The sequence below is a fragment of the Helicoverpa armigera genome, chromosome 11, assembly GCF_030705265.1.
Source record: "Helicoverpa armigera isolate CAAS_96S chromosome 11, ASM3070526v1, whole genome shotgun sequence".
Classification (NCBI taxonomy): domain Eukaryota; kingdom Metazoa; phylum Arthropoda; class Insecta; order Lepidoptera; family Noctuidae; genus Helicoverpa; species Helicoverpa armigera.
Genome location: NC_087130.1, coordinates 11,002,945 through 11,027,519, shown reverse-complemented (window position 1 = coordinate 11,027,519; position 24,575 = coordinate 11,002,945). Strand labels below are relative to the sequence as shown.

At 34.5% G+C, this 24,575-nt stretch overlaps 3 protein-coding genes across 4 annotated transcripts; 2 read left to right on the top strand and 1 right to left on the bottom strand.

Moving 5' to 3' along the window:
• The first annotated feature begins 55 nt into the window (after positions 1-55).
• Positions 56-3,861, top strand: LOC110375581 (putative inositol monophosphatase 3). The gene is made up of 3 exons (XM_021333739.3): positions 56-677; positions 2,559-2,707; positions 3,136-3,861. Exons 1-3 carry the CDS (start codon positions 176-178, stop codon positions 3,502-3,504), a joined length of 1,020 nt encoding a protein of 339 aa, XP_021189414.2. The 5' UTR covers positions 56-175; the 3' UTR covers positions 3,505-3,861.
• A 1,003-nt stretch (positions 3,862-4,864) lies between these two features.
• Positions 4,865-15,780, bottom strand: LOC110375582 (ubiquitin-conjugating enzyme E2 W). 2 transcript variants are annotated; one of them, XM_064037006.1, is made up of 6 exons: positions 15,606-15,780; positions 15,179-15,270; positions 13,615-13,717; positions 7,484-7,639; positions 7,045-7,120; positions 4,865-6,474 (listed from the first exon to the last, which is right to left on the bottom strand). In XM_064037006.1, the coding sequence occupies exons 1-6, from the start codon at positions 15,627-15,629 to the stop codon at positions 6,461-6,463; spliced, it is 465 nt and encodes a 154-aa protein (XP_063893076.1). In that variant the 5' UTR covers positions 15,630-15,780; the 3' UTR covers positions 4,865-6,460. The 2 variants fall into 2 exon arrangements, with proteins under 2 accessions (XP_063893076.1, XP_063893075.1); XM_064037005.1 differs by lacking the exon at positions 15,606-15,780 and adding an exon at positions 15,348-15,579.
• Positions 15,781-16,034: 254 nt separating this feature from the next.
• Positions 16,035-23,952, top strand: LOC110380934 (N-acetylneuraminate 9-O-acetyltransferase). Its single transcript, XM_049851927.2, has 10 exons — positions 16,035-16,425; positions 16,597-16,693; positions 18,311-18,414; positions 19,149-19,305; positions 19,629-19,890; positions 20,195-20,415; positions 20,962-21,252; positions 21,589-21,898; positions 22,194-22,435; positions 22,879-23,952. The coding sequence occupies exons 1-10, from the start codon at positions 16,293-16,295 to the stop codon at positions 23,444-23,446; spliced, it is 2,385 nt and encodes a 794-aa protein (XP_049707884.2). The 5' UTR covers positions 16,035-16,292; the 3' UTR covers positions 23,447-23,952.
• The last annotated feature ends 623 nt before the right edge of the window (positions 23,953-24,575 follow it).

Sequence of the window (24,575 nt, the reverse complement as noted above, 5' to 3'; positions counted from 1 at the left end):
AGGTGACTATCCGAACGAAAAAGTTCAGAGATTTTCTGCATTTGCATCTCCGCTGCAATGTTTGTCACATGTCATGTCACTGTCAAGTTATGTTTTGAAAAGAGCTCACGCCTCACATCACACTCTCAACAACGATAAAATTGCTGTAAATTAAAATAAAGTAAACAATACCAAAATGAATTTTGGTGGTACTTTAAGAGTGAATAAATTCGCATGTTTTACATTAGGATTTATACTATTTTTAATAATTTATTGGCGGACTGGTAACGCTGGTTTTCCTATGGAGAAAACCGACCTTATTAATTTAAAGAGTTTACTAAAAGCGGCTGTTGTGGCCGCTGAGCGGGGTGGTAAGAAGGTGATGGATGGGAAGAGCCATGAATTAAATGTTAAAAGCAAAGGTAAAACGTTGGAAGGGGCGAACGACCCGGTTACCGATGCAGATTACGCTTCGCATTGCTCAATGTACTATAGTTTGAAGAACACGTTCCCGAAGTTGACGGTGGTTTCCGAGGAGCACACAAAGAGCGGGACGAGCTGTGAGGACCAGCCTGCGATTGATATCGAACAGACTCTGCCAGGGAACAGTATAGTGGAGTACATGAATGATGAGCTGGTTTATGTGAAGGATGTTAGTGTGTGGATCGACCCGTTAGACGCTACGAAGGAGTACACAGGTAATTCATTACAATCCTCATATTTCAGTCCAACACTCAACAATATGTAACTATTGGTTTCCTATAACAATATGAAGGAATTTGGCTACTCAGCAAGTACAATTTACGACATATTAATTTAGCGAACCCATGTATAAATTATTTATATTGCATTATACATACAATACCAAGGAGGTTGAATGTACTTGTAAAACGATTTTATAGAATTTTTGCTTGACAGATTAGTGTAATTTAAACACGTCTGTTCATAGTATGGCCTTTGCCAACCATACTGATAAGGGGCAATAAAAATACTGAAACGTTTGTTTAAGGTTTTATTGCTTTATTTTTGTTGATCTTGTAACAAGTTTTATTTCACTTCTTGATATTAGGGGTTAAAGTATGAAATTGCCGTTTTATTCTAGTAGGTTTTTGAATTGCCATAGAGTCTTCATGGTTTGAGGTTTTCGAATGAAACTTTTTTCACGTGGTTTCTGTGATGTTCTTCTTTTAAAAAATGTGAAACATTTGATTATCGATGTTCAATTGTTTTTGTTATTCAACTTAAACAAGAAAGATGGACACTGCGAAAATTTGAGTAATTTTTGAATATGAGTTCCGACGCGGAAGTAAACGGCAGAAACAGCCCGCAATATCAATGCTGCATTTGAAGAGGTGTCTGCTAATGAACGCACCGTGCGATTTTGGATTAAACGCTTTCGTGGTGGAAACTTCGACTTGAAGAACGAGCCATGAAAAAGACCGCCTGACAGGTGATTAACGAGAAATTTAGTTATTGCTCCATGACAACGCGAGGCCTCATACAGCAAAAGAAACCGTTTTAACTCTTCAGGAACTGCAGTTGGAAACTATTCGTCTTCCTCCATATTCGCCAGACCTTGCTCTAACGGACGACCATTTTTTTTTGTGATTTGGACAATTATCTGCGTCACAAGAAGTTTCTTCCCAGGAGGCAGATCAAAATTCTTTCACACAGTTTGTGCAGTCTAGATCCTCAGAGTTCTATCGTAACGGCATAAATGACCTTCTTATTAGATGGCCGCAATGTATAGATAATAATGGCAACTATTTTGATTAAATAAGTTTGTTAAAAATTAAAAAAAATTACAATTTAGATTTTCAGTACAAATCGGCAATTTCATACTTTAACCCCTATTATTAAGATATACTTTGCTAACTGACTTGTGTTTTTCTTAAAATTGGGACCTGTGATCTGGTATCTGGTATCTGGTATTGGGTTAGACCATAAGCCACTTTCCAATTAGAACTTGTAAGATAATTACCAATTTGCAATAGACTTAATAAATTGTTCAATCCTAGTTTTGTAAAAGTTACTGGCATGGTCAATTATCTTGAAGAATTTTATATCACAGTTTATGTGAATGCTATAAGTATTTTATATACAAAATATTTTTCATAGCATTTGAATAAAGTTATAACTGCCTTAACATGTATGTATAACATACTCATAGTAACAAGGTATTTGGTTGATTGTGTAACCTACCTAATTAGTTATGCTGTGCATTGATAATATTAATGAGTTCAATGGTAGTTTTCACTGTTAACATACATACTGACATAATGATTTTTTATTGTTCGAAATTAATCATATGTAGCTAAAATTATAATGGAGAATATTCATCTCAAGGGTCACATTTTTCTCCACTGTTCTTCATACTGTCCAAATTGGCTCCATCATGTAACCATGAAAGTGTTAAAAAACTGTCATTCATATGAATAATATTAGATAGCAACTGTCTTATGAATCAATATCACGTTTCTGCCTTTATTCCATAGAGCAGCATATCTTCCATACTCAATCTGACATCAGCAAGTCTTATTAACAAAGACCTACTAAAAACTAAACTTATATAATTCCAGAGGGTTTGTACGAGTATGTGACAACCATGGTGTGTGTGGCTCTAAAGGGGGTGCCTATTATTGGGGTCATACACTACCCCTTCATTCCGAAAACTTACTGGGGCTGGTACACCAAGAAGCCATCTACCAACATGCCTAAAGCTACCCATGTAAGTTTCAAGTTTAGCTGGTATTATAAAATTTATTTATGATAAAAATCGAAAAACCACCCAGCACAGCATTGTACCTATTTAATTTTAAAGTACAATCATGCTTTAGTATCACTTGTAATGCAAAGTAGATCAAAGTGATTGTTATCATAAGAATCATCAAAATTGGTTTTAGCTCATAGATAGACATCCATTTCTGCATTACCAAATAATGTCGCATAATATCTCGTACTTTAATTTTATACTAGTAAGCTTACTCATGTTTTCCCTCTTGTTACCATTCCCAATTTTATTTGGTGTCGGCGCAATATGTCTTCCGCTTTCTTTCCTCCGTGTCACTCGTCATATACTCACTCCCTTCCTAGTCATGTCATCTTTCAGGCAATCCATTCAAGTTATCCATAGTAAGTTTACTCATCACTTTACAGAAAGAGGAGAACAAAGAGCATCCTCGAGTGGTGGTCTCCCGCTCACACCCCGGCAAGGTGTCGGAGCTGGCGATGTCAGCGTACGGGCCGAAGACCACGGTCTCGTCAGCCGCGGGGGCCGGCTACAAGGTCATGGAAGTCGTCAACGGTACATATGACGTGTACCTCCACGCCACAGCCATTAAGAAGTGGGACCTATGCGCTGGCGACGCCATCATTAAGACTGTCCGAGGTAAGATGACGACGATCAAAGGCGAGAACATCGACTACTCAGCTGACAGTGATGTGAAGGTCTCAGGAGGTATCCTCGTGACCAGGTTCGACCATCAGTACTATGTGGACAAACTACAAGTTGTGTTGTTAATCTAGCAACAGAAGGTTGTTGGGATGTGGTTATCAAAGATGTAGTGCTAAGCTCGACTGGGTATAAAAGTATTTTTTTAATTGTGTCTAGTCTTGTGGCACATACTTACTACTCATCATACTAGTTTATAGATGACTCACTTTAAAAGTTTCCAGTGAAGTTTAATTTATTAATGTTTTATCAAATTTTAGAGTAATTAATGACTAAGCTGATATAGAAAAACAAAATTGTGGGCTTGGGCTGTGAAATTAATGATGGATTAAAAAATAAAGGTTGTAAACTAAAATGTAATGATACGACAAAAATAAATGCCTTCTATAGCACCTTAATTAAAATTAAAAACTTAAATAATTTCCTTTCCATTCCTGCATTTTAGAATACCTACTTACACCTAACATTTAATAAGTTAGCAAGTTTTTTTCTATTTATGTATTAATAGAAGTTTTCAAACCTGTCACAAATCCAAACAACTTATGTAGTCAGTAAACTGTTTATTCATCTGTTTGCTGTTGAGAATTTGCGCGGGAAATTAGGGACAACATAACCTAGTAGATCTGTAAAATATATTTTTATGTAAATCCGATTTGTACAAATGTTTGTTGTTAAGTAATTAAGTGAGAGACTTAAAATGTTTAACTTATTTATTTGTACTCATTATAACGAAATAATATTAATTAATTATTTAAATAAATTAGCTAGTACTTAACATAAGTATGTTGTGCAATTTACGAAACTCAAATCATGTGAATCAAATTCATTTTTGGAAATAGTGGTTGTTTATAGTTATGTTTATTCAAGTCTTCTTTTGAATGTTTATTTTAATTGCGGCTGAGTCAATAATTCACAATAATAAATAACTCTATTATTGTAAAGAATAGACCAATGGCTCGACAGGGATGTGGAATAAAAATGCTATTTGTTTTGCTTTTGTATTGTCTTTAAAATTATGGGATGATGTCAAATTATTAAAATAATATTGCATGATACCTACGTATCTAAAATGTTTCAAGTTTTAGAGACCTAACCAATGGATTGATTTTATGTAATATACTTGTGGGCTCCTAAATCTATGCATAGGTACCATACGCCAGGTTAGGCTCCTTGAGCTATCTCATTTATTACTTATTTTAGTGTATAAGTATATTCTGTTATTATTTGTGTTTTGTGTCATAATATTACTGTCTTATTTTCGTGTTTTCTCTTTAAATGGGTTCAATCAACTGCAATATTTTTCATATTTTTTCCCCTTCAAACGCAATTTATTTTAAAAATTAAATTATTTTTATATTAAATGACATTTGTTGTGCCTCACACATCAATATAGTGTGCAATAATTTATAGGTAAATGGAATAAAATTACGAAAACATGTTTAACTATATTTTTATTTCAATAAATTAAGCAGGTTGTTTCATTAATACACAATTAATGCATTTCCATAAATCATAAGGTACACATCACCCAGCAATTTGTTATCTAATAATACAGGAATGTGTTGCTAGCCTAATGTGAAAGTTTGCAATCATAAAACATGACAAAACTTTGACAAAAGTGAATTTATAACGATCTCCACATAGCACCGGTATATTGCAAAATTAAAGGGGAATATTATTATATAAAACGTTTTGTCAGAGACCATTATGTTTCTGTAATTTGTTTGGTCTAAATCACTTGAAAATACTTTGTAGTAGACTAGTATTTGGATGCATTGCGAAGAGGTTCAATATGAAGTCCGCAGTTCCGGCGGCGGATGGTGTATGAACAAATATTCACAGCGAGTATAACTATGTTGCATATATAATATTAGTCTATGATTCAATGAATCCCTTATTGACATACGTAAATAAAATTTCATACAAAATTACATTCATCATCACGTAGAATATTTACCTACAAATATAAAAACAGAAATTATTGAAGTTATTGCATTTCATTATGCTCACAAAATATCCTATGAAAATAATTACGACTGGCTACGTAATGAACTAATATGAACAGACATTAAGCGTTGACTAAAATTCCCAAAGCATTAATGCAGAATCACAAGTTGAAATAAACTTCATAATGGTTTTGAATAGATTGATTTTTGTTACATTTCGAATAAAATGCTTCAAGCCTCATGTGACATACAGTTGTAAAATGTAGAGTACACTTGAAGCTGAGAGTAAATATTGACATAGCATGAGTAAATTGCAATTGCTTGGTAAAATCACAATAATAAAAATTAAAAATTATATACAACTAAACAAAGGATGACTGATGCGCGAACAAGACCAATATGCGGTACATTATTAGTTCATACCCTATTACTCTACTTACAAGTATATCTTTAATTTAGCACTGACAAATCCCCTCCATTGTATGATAGCATTTATAGCTTAGCTTCGAACTCTGTCTCAACCCAAGAGGAATTCACGTCATTGGGCATGAACATAAATGTGAAGGTATTTTTAGGCACATAATTATTTCCAATGCTTGTGTATCTCCATAGTGTAGGGTATTGAGAGCAGCGATTTTCCACTAACTATAAATTTTAGTACACAGCTGCATTATTGAACAATCTGGGCAAACTGCGTAGTGAATGTTACAATAGTTTGCAAGTACGACGACACAGGACAACAATTAGTTGGACACAAACAAGTTGTAACTTATTCGGGTAGATGTTATAACTAATTGGACGCACATCGTAGACAGCACACGTGCAGCCGGTTTCAGTTGGGTTGTAGTATTTACCCACATGTTCAATACGTGGCAGCATCTTCATACTGGTGAATTTATCTTGCTGACATCAGTAGCCGTGTAGCGGGAGCTGGCGCCACAGGCCGCCCGCATGTTCCCGCGCGTCGCATGCGCTCGTCGCGTCGTATGTACATAACATTTTACAATAACATACCGTATAGTTATAACACTTAACACATACTGAGATTTATCGTCCATGCTCGATACAGCGACGCGATGTTTTGTTAGACGGAGTCATCTGGAACATTAACATTTATGTCACTATCTAGAAACTGCTTAATTAGCGGACTTTACGTACGTTTTATTGACCCAAATTAGGCATAAATTTGTATTTCCCATAAAATTGAAGTAAAATGAAGATGGGAAGAGATGTGTTCTACAAAATTAAACCAAAATCCAATTTCAGAAAATGTTTGTCCTAGGGATTGTCAAAAATATAGAAGGGTAATGCATTCTAATATTCATAATACAACAGCAAGGGCATACAAACAAAATTGTTGTATAAAAATATAGATACTGTTATCCTAACATAGACAAGTAATGTATTGATTGTACAAGATTCCATCGGCCGCGATAATGTTATCTAGTCAGATAACGCATATTACAATATGAGTTGTGGCTGACATGCACTTTGATAATATTCCTTAGTTGGGGACCAAGTTTTAAGTGCATTGTTATTTAATCAGGGACAAATTGGAAGGCAAGAGGGAGGTTTTTGTAATGCAGATGGGAACAAAAGTAAAAAAATAAAAATAAGTAGGTACATGTATATGACATGAAAACAATAATTTGTATGCTTCATACTCACCATGATACCACCATTTCGTTTTCTTAGGATTTTTGTTGCAGGTTTTTACGTAAAATGAGTTATCCGGTGGTCGTTTCTGAAATATGAAATGAATCCGATTTAATTTTCTTGAACACAAGATTTATAATTTCGACCAGTCGTCCGTCAGTATGACATGATAGTAACATGTTGTATATAACATTAGATTACCTTCTCCTTACAGCTACTGAGCATGGACACGATGGACAGACAGACGGACTGCACGGACAGCGCGGGCGACCAGTCGTCCGTCAGTATGACATGATAGTAACATGTTGTATATAACATTAGATTACCTTCTCCTTACAGCTACTGAGCATGGACACGATGGACAGACAGACGGACTGCACGGACAGCGCGGGCGACCAGTCGTCCGTCAGTATGACATGATAGTAACATGTTGTATATAACATTAGATTACCTTCTCCTTACAGCTACTGAGCATGGACACGATGGACAGACAGACGGACTGCACGGACAGCGCGGGCGACCAGTCGTCCGTCAGTATGGACAGGCAGATGTGCCCGTTGGAGTACACGTGCGGGTGGATCGGTATGTTATTGCCTATGAACGTCACCTGGAAGCACAGAATAAAAATTGTTTAGGATGGAGAAAACTTGAGGAGACAGCTGGGTGGAGGTGAGGACCTATTTTACTGGCTACTTTGATGTTTTTGCCGATTGCCTGATTCCAGTGAGTATAGTCATTTTGGGGTCGCCCAAGAACAAGAAACAGGCGTGAAAGTATCACGTCTTTCTGAAAGTCATCATCCCTTGAAAGACTTCAGGACAACTGACAAGAACAGAATTACAGAAAAGACAAAACGATAGCAAAATATGCTCTTAAAGATATAACCCACCAATTTTCATTCCAATTGCCTCTAATGAGAAAGCGTCAAATAAATTAAATACCGTAACTAATTCTACCCGTAATTTCTAAGCCTCTAGCTAGATACAAAAGGCTTGATTTAACAAGAGCGTTATCTAGCGCGTTACGCCGAGAATCCGGAGCACAATTAATAAACGATTTAAAGTCACTTAGCGCGAGGGATTACCGCCCACCACTCCGAACATTGTTCGAGCCAGTTCATTTGCTCTTAACTGGAGAACTGCAGCGGTCTGACCCATTTTGTGGCCATATATTTAGACACATTTTTTAGTAAGGATGTTTCTTGGGGATACACTCGAGTCAGCTTTGAACTACTTGCCATACTTATAAGGATAAAATATAGATGTCACCCGGGGATAGCTAGCATAGCTTGCCCACAGGGAAATATTTTACAAGTGGGTTTAGAAATTTCGCAGCTTTTTGTTTTGGATATAAAGTTTCTTCTCTATCGTATGAATAAAGATATAATATAATCTTTTAAGTTTGAGCAAACAGAGTATATCGTGCTTCTGCTTATGCCTATATTTTCATCTCGTGTGTTCTGGTTTGCACTTGAACTTGATTACATATTGAAACAGCCAGTTAGTTACCCAGCAACTGAATCAATAATAAACTAGATACGGTGAGATACGATACCAGATACGCAGCTGATAAAATATTGGTATGATCAAAATCTTTCACAACCAGCTGTGGACATAATATTGAGAATTTGTACCATTCGAAGAACTACCTAAATCAAAAGGAACTTGAAATATATATTTGATAATATTATAATAGAAACATGTTTCTATTCCTGCATTCTTTATCAAATACTATCAAAATTAGTTCAGTCATTTCAGAGATGACTCATGACATTACATGAAAACCGGCTTCAAAATTTAAATGCAGATTATATAAAACGGCTTATTTGTACCTACTCTATGAATACAGTGGCGTGACTGGTCGATATGTAAATGAGTACGAAAGGACATAGGTAGGTGAAACCTATTTCCTAGATAGCATTAATTAGTAAATACCACGGAGTAAGGGAAGATGAACGGACACGCCATAATGCAGATATGTCAGGTCTTCGAGGTCATATACGTACGGTGGGCATGAAAGATCAGTTACGAGTGAACTAACGAGGCGTTCGGGTTCTTTGAGACAGCTGTCAACAATTTTTGGAATTTCAAAAATGATGGTACGAGCAAGCCGTATAAGGGCGTAGGCAGTAACGTTCCTTGTCTCCCAAAAACCCGCATTTTGGCGCGCTATTTTTAGGAGAGATTTCATTATATTTCCGCTAGTTATTTTGTTCTCCATGATAAAACTACCAGGCGAAAGTCCAGTGGAGTCTGTTACGTATATGTATTTACGTAGACGATAGTCGCTAAATAAAGCAGCTGGTTTCTGTGTACTTTTTTATGTAATACGCTAATAATGGTTTTCATATTAGCAGTCAGCTTCGCGTTGCTTAAAAAAATATTTGTGCTCTGCGTTTATCTCACATAGTAATTATTTTTTTACGTTTTATTTCATACGTGATTTATTTAAGCCCCCTTTTAAACAAAAATATAATACAATACAAATAAAAATCCTCTTCTCAAAATTAATTATTCGTTTCGCGATTAAGCTAAGAAGATACAGTCTTGACACTCGACTTCCTCAAGTCGACATTAATATTCCCCAAAAGTGCATGTAAGAATTAATTTTCTACCAAGTTTTTCCTCAAAACATAATAACTGTTAGTAAGCGAACGATCTGAAAATAGTTTATAGCAAATACCGAGCACTAGAGAATGGCGCAGCGCCGCGTCAACTTATTCACAATTAAACCGAAGTCTGCATTGACAGCTTACTACAGTTACTGCAGAAATATACATATATTAGGTACTGACTTGACACGAATACTGGTCATAATAAAATTTTAAGGATTATCTGATCATAACTAGGGGTATATAGTGGCCATTCCATTTCTGGACGTATTCGAATTTAGTAGATTTCGATCATTGAACATCCCGCCGTGATGGAAAGAGGAGATGGACAGTTTCAGACCTTATTATAAGGCCTTCAGTCAATATGTTTTCCTAAAATCAAATCGCTGGCAGAAACGGAAAAAAATATAGAAATGAAATGGATAAATCCCGTACACATTTCATTTTTTTAAGATATAGAGAAAAAGATCAATAAGGAAGACTCTTTACAACTGTTCATTGACTGTTAATATGTGATGTATAAGTATTTTTGTTCGTCCTTTCTAAGTTTCGAATCAATTGCAAGACAGACATCACGTCTTTTTTCTGTTTGTAAAATATTTCAGACAAAGATAATGTAATCGCATGTAAACAATTTAAATTCTGTGACCTTTGAAATGATTTAATTGGATTAATTTATTAACCAGATTAGCAGAGTCGATGCATCACTCATACTGTGGTCTAAACCTAACATATGCAAGGCTTCGAAGTCGTATCGATTATTACAAATCGAATGGTCTTCAGTTATAAATACAAATGGACTAATGATAATCGATAATTTGAGTACATTGTTGTGTGGTTCTGTATTTCGATTCTATAATTGACCTTTGGTTCTGAATACCACGAGGCATTATTGTTCGATACAATTTTGTTATTGATGCCACATATAGAACTACCATTATCTACCAAATTGTTTCAGCATGTTTCTAACTTGCGAGAAATTTCAGCTCAAATACGCATTGATTCAAAATTATTTAATAAACTTATTATTTTACCTACTTCTGGGTAATTTATTGCAATAAAACTGAAATAACCAATAGGTCACCTCACGCTACGCAGGCCAATCCGAAACTAAAGCGCTTTACCAATTTCTGCATGTACAATAGGGTTGTTGCCTAGTATTCAGTCAATTAAAAATTTGTATATGCACCGAAAGTTCACAAAACTAGAAACACGTTAAGCTATATTATATTAATAATAACTGACCAAATATTTTTTTAAAAATTAATGAAATTTAAATTTATCGTCTATTACGTCATGCCCTTGAAAACGGCGAATCGAGTCCGATGTCGTCACTTTACATTGACAATGACAAGTATTTGACAGTGACAGTCTATGACAGGTATAAACTGAGAATTGATGTGATGTTTTCTTTAGTTTTTATTTGTATTTAAGCGAAAGAAAGTTAGAAAAGAATTATGGAGAAAGGATTTATGAAAGCTGATAGTTTTTTTGTCTCTCAATTCTTTGCTAATAACCAAGATGACACAAATATAACCTCAATAACAAACACAAACTTTACGTTCCTTTGCACAGTTTTATTTTATCGCGTACACAACTCAAAACATTACAGGTATTTTCTTTTGTGCCCAATGTTTAAAAATAATGTAAATGTTTAAAATATTTGTTTTTGTATCTATATTATAAGAATACATTGTTAGAATTTAAAAATCAATGACTTCTTTCTAATTAGTTTCTTCTCTTTAGATGTGGAAAGTGTAAAGGAACACATAGTATACTGTGACGTCACAGTCACGTGATCGAGCGTTTTCTGGGCAATGTTTTAAGAAAAATAGAAAAAAATCGAATACATAAAAAGTAAAGAGATTTAAGAGGCAAAATCCTAGGAGGGGTGATCTTTAAATTATTTAGAAGCTATTTAAATAGATTTTCGAAAATTGGAAACAACCCTTAGCAGACTTATCTAAGTAGATGAAGTCATTAAGCAATAAGAACAGTTTTTATAGCATAAAGAAAAGACCGTCAAGGTGCAAGGGCATAGTTTTATAAACACTAAAAACTGACTAATTGCACCGTAGATTACAACTAATTTCAAAACATTGCAAGCCAGTTGATCCGAGATAATTAGTGCAATTGTTACGGTGGTAGTTTTTTTTAATGAAGAATTTTAATTAATTTCAATGGTAGTAAATTAATTATCTTTATTGGCATTGAGAGTAAGACTTTGAAACTATTTTATTTCTAGGCAAAAATAGACTATAGTCTGTTTTTTAATCTCGTAGACTAAATTGACACTTGCAAAATGTCAAACTTTCTAATAATTTTGCTAGCTCTGTGGTGCAGTGTTGTACTTACGATACCGGTTCGTTGAATCGTAACTTTTTATCTATAATAGACGAATTTAATATTCATTCAAAGTTTTATATTTAAAATTCACGTACGTACACATGGCTGTACGACGTGCTACAAACTGCCAGGGATATCTGACCACGCAAAGCCATGCGTAATCATCAAGGATAAGCCCATTATTTCAGGATGACTTATTGTAAAAAGTTACGATTCAACGAACCGGTATCGTAAGTACAACACAGCACCACAGAGCTAGCAAAATTATTAGAAAGTTTGACATTTTGCAAGTGTCAATTTAGTCTACGAGATTAAAAAACAGACTATAGAACTCGTTACATTTAAATAGAGTTGTGGAAGAACCGGTTTCGTTCTAAAATTGTTGAGATAATAGGAGAATAATCAATATTACAAGATGTTTTTAGTTCGTTGATGTATCGTGGAAAATTAAATATATGTCATGCATGTCTATAAAAAGTCATTGGTCGGTGTCTGTCTGTCCGCGAGAAAAAAAAAACTACTACTGATGATTTGTGAGGAAGGTTTAGGTATGTGTAATTTGCAAATAAAACATAACTAACTACCCTGAGTGCAGCTTAGGAGGCCTGCTAGCTACTTTACAAAGATGGAAGATCCCCCAAAAATGTTTATCATCATGTTATTTATTTAAACAAATGAGTCACAAATTGTCAATGAAACATTATTGTTTCATTCAAGCTGTCCAATACTTAGTAAGCAAAACAAAGTTGCACTGTCGTCGATAACAATTTATCCGGTAACCCAATTCAGCTAATCTAATCGGGAGTTATCTCGAGTTAATATTATTCGTAACCCGGTCCTTTAGTCTCGCGGAAACAAGTAGCGACCTACATGTTTATGTAGTTAGTAGTAGTTCCCCGCGGCTTTGCCCATGTCCCGGGAGCACAATTTCCCGCAACAGGGTAAAAAGGCGCTCCTTAGATACCTGATACATACCATATAATTTAGAAATAGTGTTGTTACTACTGAATTTCGTCACTAATTCTTGTTTATAAAATTGATTAGCTCAGATATGTGAATTAAGACCTAACTTGACCGTATTTGGACTGCTATTATTTATTTATCGTATCCCTGTGAATTTATATATCAAACAAAGTATATTTTTACGAAGACTAAGAGAAATCTGTTCAGGTAGGTTATTTCGCGTATTTGGTTGCTTGCAACTTTAATCTTATCTAGGATAGCCTGTAATGGTAGTCATTGATCATGGGAAATATAAAACACACTATAAAAATGTCTTAACCTTTTTACCATGTCTGTAGTAAAAGTGCCAAGGCGAATTACGTACATAACGTCTATATCATGGTCACTCACGTTTTTTAGATAAAAATTATTTTCCTGTACACAATCATTATATTCCATATGCAATTCAAATAATACCTAATTAGAATGACCTGGTTATAGATATTTATGTCATTTTAAGGATAATATATATTTTTAGTTATTTTAACAACTGCAAAATTAGATAAGCAGTTATTATTATTGCAGTTAGCTAAATATTTCGACAAGTGATATTTGGCATAGCAACTAAGCTTAAAAAGTTCGCAACTAATTAATATAAAGTTTAAAAAAAAAATAGTACTTACTTCGGGAGAGTCAAACGGGTACTTGTTTGTGAATTTAAATTGCAATACAAATTTTTCGCCTTCATATAATGTGCCGGGAACACCTTCCATGTGAACTGTCCACCTGACAAACAGAAATCACTTAGAAACATGAAACAATAATGTTAGACTTAAAGCTATTATGTTATAGTAAATCCTCTACCTTTCAACCTTGAAAATGGCATATTAACAAAAAAGACATAATGCAAATTCATAGAAAATTCGATTGTTTGAATCAGGCCAACTAATGTTTGGTAAAAGGCAGAGTGAAAACTGATGACTATGTAGGACCATAGTGCTTTTTGATATTCACAATAATCACCTAATTTAAGCATAGATAGATAGGCATTTTTATTACAACTAGGCTTTCTTATTACCGCTTAATCCTTTTGTATATAAAAGGAGGCCTACAGTAATTGGTAGTCGGATGATAAAAAGGCTGGTGATGATGAGACAATTTTGTTTTATCAGGCATTGGCCTAACCATTCTGTGACCATTAATTAAATTAATAATGACTACACTTTTTACAAATTATTGGGCAATTCCATGATTGCACTAACTAGTAATTAATTGGACCATACATTATTGCTGTTCAAGTAATTATTTTTTAATTTATGGAGCTCATTAGCAAGAAGGGTCAAATTCATTGTACAATAACCATGATGTATTTGAAAATAAATTCATTATCTATTTGCTCAAAGGGAGGTGGTCGAAAAAGATATTAATAAGATTGTTATGACAAATGGAATAGAAGAATATTGCTTTCTGTCTATTAGTTTGTGGCACCATAGCTCTTAAATGGATGAACCGAATCAGTATACAACCGAAATATACCTTGTAACTTGTATAGGGCTGGAGCAAGATCAACATTACTCATACCAGGTTCTACATTAGTCCATAAAACTTACTAAAATTCACATATAGTTCTTAAAACAAGTGTCTGCGATGGACAATAAGACATAATATATTTAAACTATACTACCGTATGCAACACATGGGCCATGACGACATCAAAGCATGAATAAATAACATCACATGGCATAAACATTGCTAAATAGCTCCACAGAACAATCACTACTAAGTTACATCATATTATTTTAAGTGATTTCTTTGTTGTAAAGCATTTTTTTAAATTTATTTTTTATGATACTATCATATTTTATGGCATTTTCATTTAAGTAGCAATTTAATTATCTTACAATAGAAAATTGAAATCACAGGAAATAAAAATTAATATTCTTTGCTTTATTATAATCCTTTAAATATATTGATCCTCTTTTGAAACAAGGAAGTACTGCATTGAGAACTATTCAAAATATATCAATGTTTACATCACTTTAAAATGTTGTTTTGGCACCACTAATAATTCTACTCAGTTCAAACAAAACATCTATATTTACCATGCTATTATTGTGCACAAAACATTATTTATAATGCAAGGCGATGGAATAAAATTTATTGCTGTTTACATACCTATTATTTCAAACAAAAAATGGTTCTCCTTAAAAATATGCTTTTGTATCGAATGTGCAGGTGTTTACTCACAGTGTTAGATTTTGGCTGGCCTGATCTCCGTCTACGGTGACTCCTGGTGGCGGTTCTTTCATCAGGGACATCAGTTCTTTTTGTAATCTCCGCTAAAAACACATCGTACGATATTTATACCCACAAACTTAATAAGTCCTAAGTTCATAACTTCTACACAAGGTGCTACCTTCCAAGGCTGCGGAAACATATTCATATTCACAAGTTTCAACATTACGGCATAATTTTCTTCCTCAACAATAAAATTATGTTTTCTGACAAAAAATCTAATAGCAAATCTGTCACAATACGGACCTCGTTAGATCTACGAATTCATGGATATTTATGTAACCGTTTCGGTACTATTATTTGACGGACTTAATATACCTCAAGCATTGACGATTAATGAGTTTCGTAAAGTATATTATTTTAATTATTTTTTACTTACCTCAGACGGGGACATAGCCGCCATTGTAATCCAATTAGACGTTTGATGTTACTAGTATAAAAATATATTTATCCTATTTATATCATGATGTCAATGAAAATGGATTATGTTCACATTTATCGTGCTCACTTCCCTTTTATAAATTTTTCACATACAATATATTACTTAAACAGTTTACAATTTAACTGAGCAGCACGTATTACTGCAACAAATTGTTTTATCTAAATAGGGGATCCAGAATCCAAATATTTGTTCGTTTCTTTTCTTTGCAACACAGGTAATTAAACGTCATCACGATTTTTAATAGTTCGGATACGTTCTCGTGAGTTTCGTTATGTCGTAAAAAATCGACTAATTTACATTTTGTCTATCAACTAATATAGGCACCTCTAAAATCGTCGCCTAATGTCAGTTTTCTTGATATTCTGTGCTTGCTAATTTTTAACGTCAAAGAATTTTAATATCTGTGAAAATGTGAAATAGTTTGTTGTTTGCAAATTGCACAAATGGAAATAAAATTAATATTACATTTTATTTTGCTATCGCTGAACAAAAATTGTTTACAATTTTTACGCTGAATGAAAATAGCAATATATCGTTTCAGTTATATAAACGAAATGCTACTGTTTTTACGTTAGTGGTGTTTCTCAAGTTTTGCCGAAAATATAATTGAATTTAATCGGAACTATGGGTTCTTACAGTAAAAAGTCTTCAGCGGAGTGGATAATAGATCAGTTAAATGTGGAAAATGCTAAATTATTAGCGTTTGTGTTGGTCATAGGGTTTATTGGATACCATGGAGTTTTGCATCTCAGATATGGTAAATATGGATTTAAAACTATCATTTCCCTCTTTTTTTGTTTCCTTTTTTTTGTGGTTGCTAGTACGAACAATATACAGCAATTTCCGGCAAAAACAGGACAATACCTCTCCGATATTTCGTACTTCATGTCTAGTATATTTAAATGCTAATATTCAATTGTTCTTTCAGGGTCTGACTCTTGCACATGGCTTCTGACATCGGGCCGATACAAGGGCGACCACGAATGGCAGCCTTATGGATGTATGCTGCACAGATACTCCAAAACGTAAGTATTTTACATAATTCATAATACATCTCTTCTTAAATCCCTGGCTTGGGTAGACCCTAGGTCCCTAGTTTTGAGAAGGCCAGATCATTTAAATATAGCCCTAATTGTATTTTTATATCACTTACTACAAAAAAAATCTTATAAGAATGTTTATATGGATCCTTTTGTAAAATCAATTAAGCATTACCCGTTTTGTTTGTGTAAAAATAATGAAAGACATATTTCTATTAAATTTTTAAATAAACCTAATTGTAATCTATCTCCATACATCATCATAAAAATATGGATGTTATTCCACAGAAAAATAAAATCTCAAAATTATGTTATTTTGACGAAAATTTAAATTTTCCTATCCACTCTAGAAATCAGTATATCCACATTGAAGTGTTTACGTTACAGCGTAAGGCTTATCAAGTAATTCACAACAGACTTGTGTGAATGGACTGATAAGATAAAATCAATCAATATTAAATCATTTCATATGAATCATTGGTATAGTGATTTACTGATAATCTATTGTGAATCACCTGTCAAACATTTTTTTGTAGTATTTGCTTAGTTTTTGAATGTTTTTTTTTTTATCAAGATGGAAAGTGATAGTAAAAGAGTGTCAATCGCTCAGTAATATTTGCTCACAATTTTCAAATTGAATATATAAATTATAGTTAGTAGATATAAATCATTGTATTATCACTGTTAACAACTGTTCTGAACTGTAGTTTTTTTTTTATAGACTATGTATACTACTGCTAAGCTTCATCAAAATCCTTCTAGTACTTTTACTATGGAAGAGTAACAAAAACACTGAAATCCTTGCAAATTTCCATATTTATGTAGTAAAGTTACAAAGTATGTGTTACAATGCTCATTAGTTACACACAAGGGCTATGTAATGCAATGACAGTGCCCTCAATTCTTAAGTACATGTAATTAATAGCCTTGTGAGTAACTGAGTTAAGACGGCTTGATATCTGGATTAGATCTAATTAACTAATATATATTTATTGTTTATATATATTTTGTATATAGTATTTTATTTTTAGCCTTGTATAAAGATAAGTAGTTTAAGTTTGTATATATGTATAGTGTGTACATTGTAGAAATAGATTATAAAAATAAAAATTATTAACTAATCAAGTGATAATGTCTGGATTACACAATTTTTGTGTTTCAAGCTGAGTAATCAATTCTTGTGTAACAACACTAGTTAATATATAAAGCTGAAAATTATTATGTTTTGAATGCAAATGAAATGAATCTCAGATATGTCTGGATTGTTTGAAAAATTAATTAAATGCTAGATAACCCATTAATCGAGGAAGGTTATAGGCTACTTATTACATGAGTGCACAGAGTAGTTCCTAAAGAAAGCTGGTGAAATCGCTGGCGGGAGTTAGAATGCTATGAAAGTAAATAAATAAAATATAGGTATTCAATACAATGCACGTCGGAAGTCGTCCGGCCGTTTTGGACAAACTGACCTACGCTAAACTGAAAACAACAAGATTTAATCACCCTGAATATTTTTGTTGGCATTTATTGAATTCGTAGTACAATTATTTGAAAAGGAAAGCTCTAAAATGTGTTTTCTACAAGAAAATTTATATATTTCAGAGACGCGAGGCGATGTCTCCGCTACCTCGCGTTTTGGGGCAAATACAACAGTTTCGCTTTTATTGGCGACTCCAGACTGGAACAGCTATATGAATACTTTATAGGTGAGTAAGGAGTATGATAATATTCTTATACATATCATCATCTCCCGAGCCTTTTCCCAACTATGTTGGGGTCGGCTTCCAGTCTAACCGGATTCAGCTGTTCAGCTGAGTACCAGTGTTTTACAGGGAGCGACTGCCTATCTGGCCTCCTCAACCCAGTTACCCGGGCAACCCAATACCCTTTGGTTAGACTGGCGTCAGATTTACTGGCTTCTGACTACCCGTAACGACTGCCAAGGATGTTCAATGACAGCCGGGACCTACAGTTTATCGATATATATTATGGACTTAAGTTTTATGACTGCTCGTAAATAATTTAGCGGCATTTTGCTATCTGTCTCGCTTAAAAGTAGTGAATCATAAAAGTTAAAACGATTATTTTATCTAGTTCTACTTAAATAAGTGTCTATTATCTATTTATCGTATCTATTACCCATACATGATAAGTACATACCTGACCTGTACATACGAAAATACTTGCTGGATCAGAAAAATAAGAATTGAACACTTTTGTAATTTTAGTAAAAAAATAATAACGTCAACGTCAAGATGTCCTTTAGTTTGAAAATTATTTACTAACTTCCCAAAAAACAGGTTCTAAATTACCATATGCATTTATTTCAATCCAATTAATTTTCTGGTATTGTTTTTGGTACATTATACAACCAATGTACTTGTAACTCCTTTTAATATTTTAATTCGTCACCTTACTATCTTAACAACTATTTTCCCAGGCGTTGTCCGAACCCGCCTCGACATGGACACATCATACTCCACAGTGGACCATCGCATGCCCAACTATACGTATGTGGACAACAAGCTGCGGCTGTCCGTCACGTTTATATACAGTGATGATGTCTCCAAGACTATGGTGGACCAGTTCAGGACGTGGTGAGTACGAGAATTAATAGTTTTGCTTAGGTGAAAAAGTGGTTTGGTCTAAAATTGCCAAAACGGATTGAGCAAGTGTGGTATGCCCAATGGGACGATAAAAAGGCTGTTGACGAAAAACGTTTTAAAGACTCGGTTTTTGCGAATTAACTGGAAGACAGCATTAAAAGGCAATAACATCGATAATCCATTCTGAATATGTATTTGAGTTGCATAAAGAAACTGCCAAATTATGTATGTCTCTATTGTTTGTTTTCCTTTTGAGTGTTTTCGTAATAAAATTTTATCTTTAACACCATAAAATAAAGCTTAATTTCCAACAGGCAGCGATCGGACCAGCCTCCTTCAGTGATCGTAGCGTCGACCGGCCTCCAGCTTCTCAAAACCCGCAACACTACGGACCTACTTTTAGAAGAATACAAAAGGAACCTTACGCACTTAGTACAAGCCATAGATTCCCTCGCAGCGAGAAACACGCAAGTGCTGTGGAAACCTATAGAGTCGGTTGATCCTAGTAAACTGAAGAATGATAATAAGAGAATCAATAATAATGATATTGATGCTTATAATAGAGCTGCTATTGAGGTGAGTGTTACAATCTTTAGGTATGATATCAAACCCAAAATAATTTATTCTAAAGCACTTTTTGAACGTCAAAATATACAAGAGACAGTCCTCACAACGCCCAACCCTATGTGTTTTTCTGGGGAAAAGGGTTAGCGCAACAAACTTCCCAGCAACACATGTCTGTCTGTAGGTTAGAAGAACCTTTCAAAAGTGTTTTCATATTTAATGGTATACAAAAAGAGTTTATAGCTGTGTACAATATTGATATTCATCCATGCATATAAACTTTCGTGTATATTATAGCAGGATCGACTTTTCACAGATCTTAACCCACAGCGAGGCCAAAATCTGGAACTCAGCCCGTCTCGTCGCAGAGGACGGCGGTGACGTAGTACTGAGCGGCACGGCGCTGCGGCACGCGGCACAGCTGCTGCTGAACATGTTCTGCAATGATCACATGAACTTCAACGACGGCTCGTGTTGTGCTCAACCGGAGCCCTATACTCAGCTGCAGATATTGACGTTCGCGCTGTTTTTGTTGTGGTGAGACATTCACATTTTTTTTATAGTTCCAAGTGTAAAGAGGGGTGTTAAAAGTTGGACTTTTGTTGTGTTATAGCACCATAGCTCCCAAACGGATGATAATATTTATTTATTTATTTATTTAATTTACATGGGAAACCTACAGCTAAAGAAAATAAACTAAGAACAGTATGGTAAACGGATATATCACTTTGATATTGTATTTCAATTCACTGCTTGTATTTTGGTATTCCTTAGTTGCTGAAAATCGAATAAAATCAGATTATCTTGGTTTGAAGATTCTTGATTATTTCTTGCAGTTATAAATGTGTTTTCAGGTAATTAGTTTAGGCACCTGTTTAAAAAAAATTAAACTTAAACCACCTAATCAACTGACGGCTGTTCGTATTTTTAGTCTGTCTGTTATTCTAAGGAATCTGATATTAGTTCTATTGGGCTAATTTCAAAATTCTATCTATATAGTAAGTAGGAAATCAACAGATAGGCTGAATATTGAGATCGGCTGTTGATCCCGAACATTACCAAAAAGCAGTATAATTTCTGTAGCGCAGTGGTGTGGGTGGCGCACGGCACGTACTCGTGGTACTCCAGCAGCCGCGCGCGCCTGCACGGGTACTCCGCCCTGCCGCGGCCCGCAGCCCCCGCGCCGCAGTCCCCGGCCTCCGCCCTCGCGGCGCTCGCCCGCCTCGGCCTCATCATGGCGTACTTCTACCTCTGCGACAGAACCAACTTCTTCATGAAAGAGAATAAGTATTATTCCGAGTGGAGTTTCTGGTTGCCTGTCGGGTATGTGTTCGCGCTTGGATTGTTCTTTACCGACGAGTCCAGATCTAATACGTGAGTTTTTTTTTGTATTTTTGTTATTTTTTTGATTGGTAGTAGATATTTTCATGTTTAGGAAAAGTAAAAAAAAAGAAAAAATTGTTACTGAAATATAGCTTAGTTAAAAACAAATTTACTGATACCAATTTTAAGAAATAATTTTCTAACACGCATTTGCTAGCTAATTTTGCAAATTAAATACTAATAAATACTAAAACTTAATAGCTTTCATCAACTATACTACATATCATTAAAAAAAAGTTACTTATGTCCTAACAGTTTACAATAAAAAATATTCTATTCTATAATGTCTAAACATATACCAGTAGCCCAAAAACATTCCTTTTTCAGAGTCCTCCACCGTGAACAAACAGACGAATGGAAAGGTTGGATGCAGCTGGTTATCCTAGTATACCAAGTGACTGGAGCCAGCAAAATCTTACCCATCTACATGCTAGTTCGAGCACTCGTCTCCGCCTACCTGTTCCTCACGGGCTACGGTCATTTTTACTACACTTGGAAAACCGGGGACACAGGCCTAGTCAGATATTTTAGAGTGATTTTCAGACTGAACTTTCTGACGGTTGTACTGTGTCTGACAATGAATAGGCCGTATCAGTTCTATAGTTTTATACCGCTGGTCTCGTTTTGGTATACTTTGGTGAGTAATATTATTAGATTTTTTGTAAAAGCTGTTACAATAATTATAAATTAATTCATCTTGAAACATTATTAATTCAATAAATGAAGGACCAATATTTGTATTTTTGTCATATTTTTTATAAACAAAAAATATTCCAATATTTTGACTACCATACGAAATTCTCATTTCATTAAACATTCTTTGTTTTATTATTAAATATTCAGACGAATGTCCACAGAAACCCTCCTATTTTCAACAAAAACTAACTTCAAATTAAACACCTTTATTACACACATCAATATATTTTTTCCAGATGTTCGCAATCTTCGCTCTCCCGCCTCACATCACGCCGTCATCCACGCACACCATAGAGTCCAAGCCCTACCAGTACCTGTACATCGCCGTCAAGATCATCGGCCTGCTGGTCATCGTGACCATCCTCTACATGAGCGAGGTGTTCTTCCAGAAGATATTCGTCACCAGGCCCTGGAAGGCACTGTTTGTGAACTCCGATGATGATATACATCAGTGGTGGTTGCAGTGGAAGCAGGATCGGTGAGTTCAACTTATCTTATTTTTTCTGTTATAAAAAAAATACATTTATATAAGAATGTATGTATTTTCGAAAAGAAGTAAAGATGGTGTAGGTATTAGGTATTTTGTTTTTGTAACGTTTAATACAAAACATTCGTTTAATAGTGTACCAAAAATGTGGCGCCGTCCTGTGATTTCGATTCTTGTTACTTGAACAACGTTTCCTTTTACGTCTACTTTTTGAGAATTTGCATAAAGGATCTTCTTTGTATATTGGTGGAGTCAGCTTTTCTTGCTTTCTCCTACATTTTTTTTGCATAAAAAATCCAAATGTAAGTTTTCATATCTTTTCATAATTTGTGATAACTTTGAATATACATATCTGTACAAAGCATTTTTATAAACTTCTGAATATTATGGTACCAATCAATTTACCCTATTAATCACACCAATTTGTTCCACAGCTACTCAATGGCGTACGGCATGATGTTCGCTCTCGCCTACCTCCTCTCTCGTCGCTACAAGCTGCTGGACGACAACAACCACAGCAACCTGTTTCCCCCCGGCGGCTCCCTCTCCGCAACCCTCCTCGCTTTCATAGGCATCGGCTCCTACGTCACATTTACCTTCCTCTGCACGAACACCTTCGATTGCAACGAAATACATTCCTACGTTGCCTTTCTACCCATAGTCAGCTATATAATCCTCAGAAACGTCTCCGGAGCCTTAAGAATGAGACATTCGAGCATGTTTGCATGGTTCGGGACCATAACCCTTGAGTTATTCGCCAGCCAGTCCCATATATGGCTCGCAGCTGATACACATGGGGTGCTAGTACTCATACCAAGTGCCCCCATACTTAATCTTATACTTACCTCGTATATCTTCGTATGTACGACCCATGAGATTCACAAGCTTACTGGTGTGATACTGCCGTATGCAGTTCCAGATGATTGGAAGTTAGTTTTAAGGAATTTCGGGATATTTCTAGCGATTTTGGTCCCCATTGGCATACATGATGGTATGTTTTAGTTTGTAGCTGTGTTTAACACGAGTGAGAATTTTGTATTAAGGCTTTTAAAGTGAGCTGACCAATGAATGTTATATTCATGAATGATGGCATTAAATGGTGGATTGGAAAACACCTCAATTTCAAGCCACAGAAACTTTTTTCTTGTAAAATAAATGCACGAATTGCATTTATTTTTTGTTAAATAAGCATTTGCACGTTAAAAGTAATATTGTGAGAAAACACCAAGTGATTAATGTATGTGTCATACGAATAGTAATGAAAATTACACAATTGATTTTCCATTGGAAAATAGACTCTAAAGTTATTGAAATAAAGGCGTTTAATGTGGTTTGCTTTTAAAAATGAACTGCGTAATGAGATTACTTCCAATAAGAAGATCAATTATGTAATCATTACCTGAAACGTTTTGTACAATTAAAGTGTAAGTTATAGATAATATTTTGTATATAATAGCTTTTATATAATGTATTAAACTCTAGTCTGTAAACATAATAAGAAATATAGATATTTTCTATAAGGTTGGCGGATGGTTATATGGGCACTGAGAAACCATTGATATAGTAACAATAATTGAAAGCTGAAAAAAATCAACTATGTGTTAAATCATTAATGACCAGTTAACAATAGTGGATACATCTAATTTTTTGATTTGTGATCTGAAACTGAATTGTATGTGATAAATTAATTGGTTAATGTGGTTAGAACAATATTATATAGAGGAGTTAATTCATTACCATTCTGATGGCCACGCTATTAATTTAATACACGTCAAGATTTTTTATAAAACGTTGTAAAATATCCTTTCCTTTATTCCGCTTGCAATTTTTTCCCCTATGTAGGTGTGATAGTTTTTATTTTGCACAGCAGAATAATTAACCTGTAAATATTATTTATTAAAAATTGTAGTGCAAAGTTAGCATGAAGGATAGTGAGATTCAAATTAGTTGAAAATGGTCCTTTAAAAACAACATCTGATATTGTATTCTCTGTTTTTTTCAATTAGGCATCTAAAGATCTGATTGGACTTTAATTTTGTATTTGAAAAACCAGCAACTTACGTTAAGCGCTTCTTAATTTTACTGGATTGTACATTGTTTGTAAATATTGTGAGTACGAAACACAAATAAA

What these genes read in the sequence shown, in the direction of transcription:
- LOC110375581 (XM_021333739.3), top strand. Translation starts at nt 176, where the DNA reads ATGAATTTTGGTGGTACTTTAAGAGTGAATAAATTCGCATGTTTTACA. An exon ending in CGCTACGAAGGAGTACACAG is followed by an intron (nt 678 to 2,558) that starts GTAATTCATTAC and finishes ATATAATTCCAG; the next exon opens with AGGGTTTGTACGAGTATGTG. An exon ending in ACATGCCTAAAGCTACCCAT is followed by an intron (nt 2,708 to 3,135) that starts GTAAGTTTCAAG and finishes ATCACTTTACAG; the next exon opens with AAAGAGGAGAACAAAGAGCA.
- LOC110375582 (XM_064037005.1), bottom strand. Translation starts at nt 15,392, where the DNA reads ATGTTGAAACTTGTGAATATGAATATGTTTCCGCAGCCTTGGAAG. An exon ending in GCCAGCCAAAATCTAACACT is followed by an intron (nt 13,718 to 15,178) that starts GTGAGTAAACAC and finishes TCTGTTTGTCAG; the next exon opens with GTGGACAGTTCACATGGAAG. An exon ending in ACCCGTTTGACTCTCCCGAA is followed by an intron (nt 7,640 to 13,614) that starts GTAAGTACTATT and finishes CTGTGCTTCCAG; the next exon opens with GTGACGTTCATAGGCAATAA.
- LOC110380934 (XM_049851927.2), top strand. Translation starts at nt 16,293, where the DNA reads ATGGGTTCTTACAGTAAAAAGTCTTCAGCGGAGTGGATAATAGATCAG. An exon ending in CTGCACAGATACTCCAAAAC is followed by an intron (nt 16,694 to 18,310) that starts GTAAGTATTTTA and finishes TATATATTTCAG; the next exon opens with AGACGCGAGGCGATGTCTCC. An exon ending in TTCGCGCTGTTTTTGTTGTG is followed by an intron (nt 20,416 to 20,961) that starts GTGAGACATTCA and finishes TAATTTCTGTAG; the next exon opens with CGCAGTGGTGTGGGTGGCGC.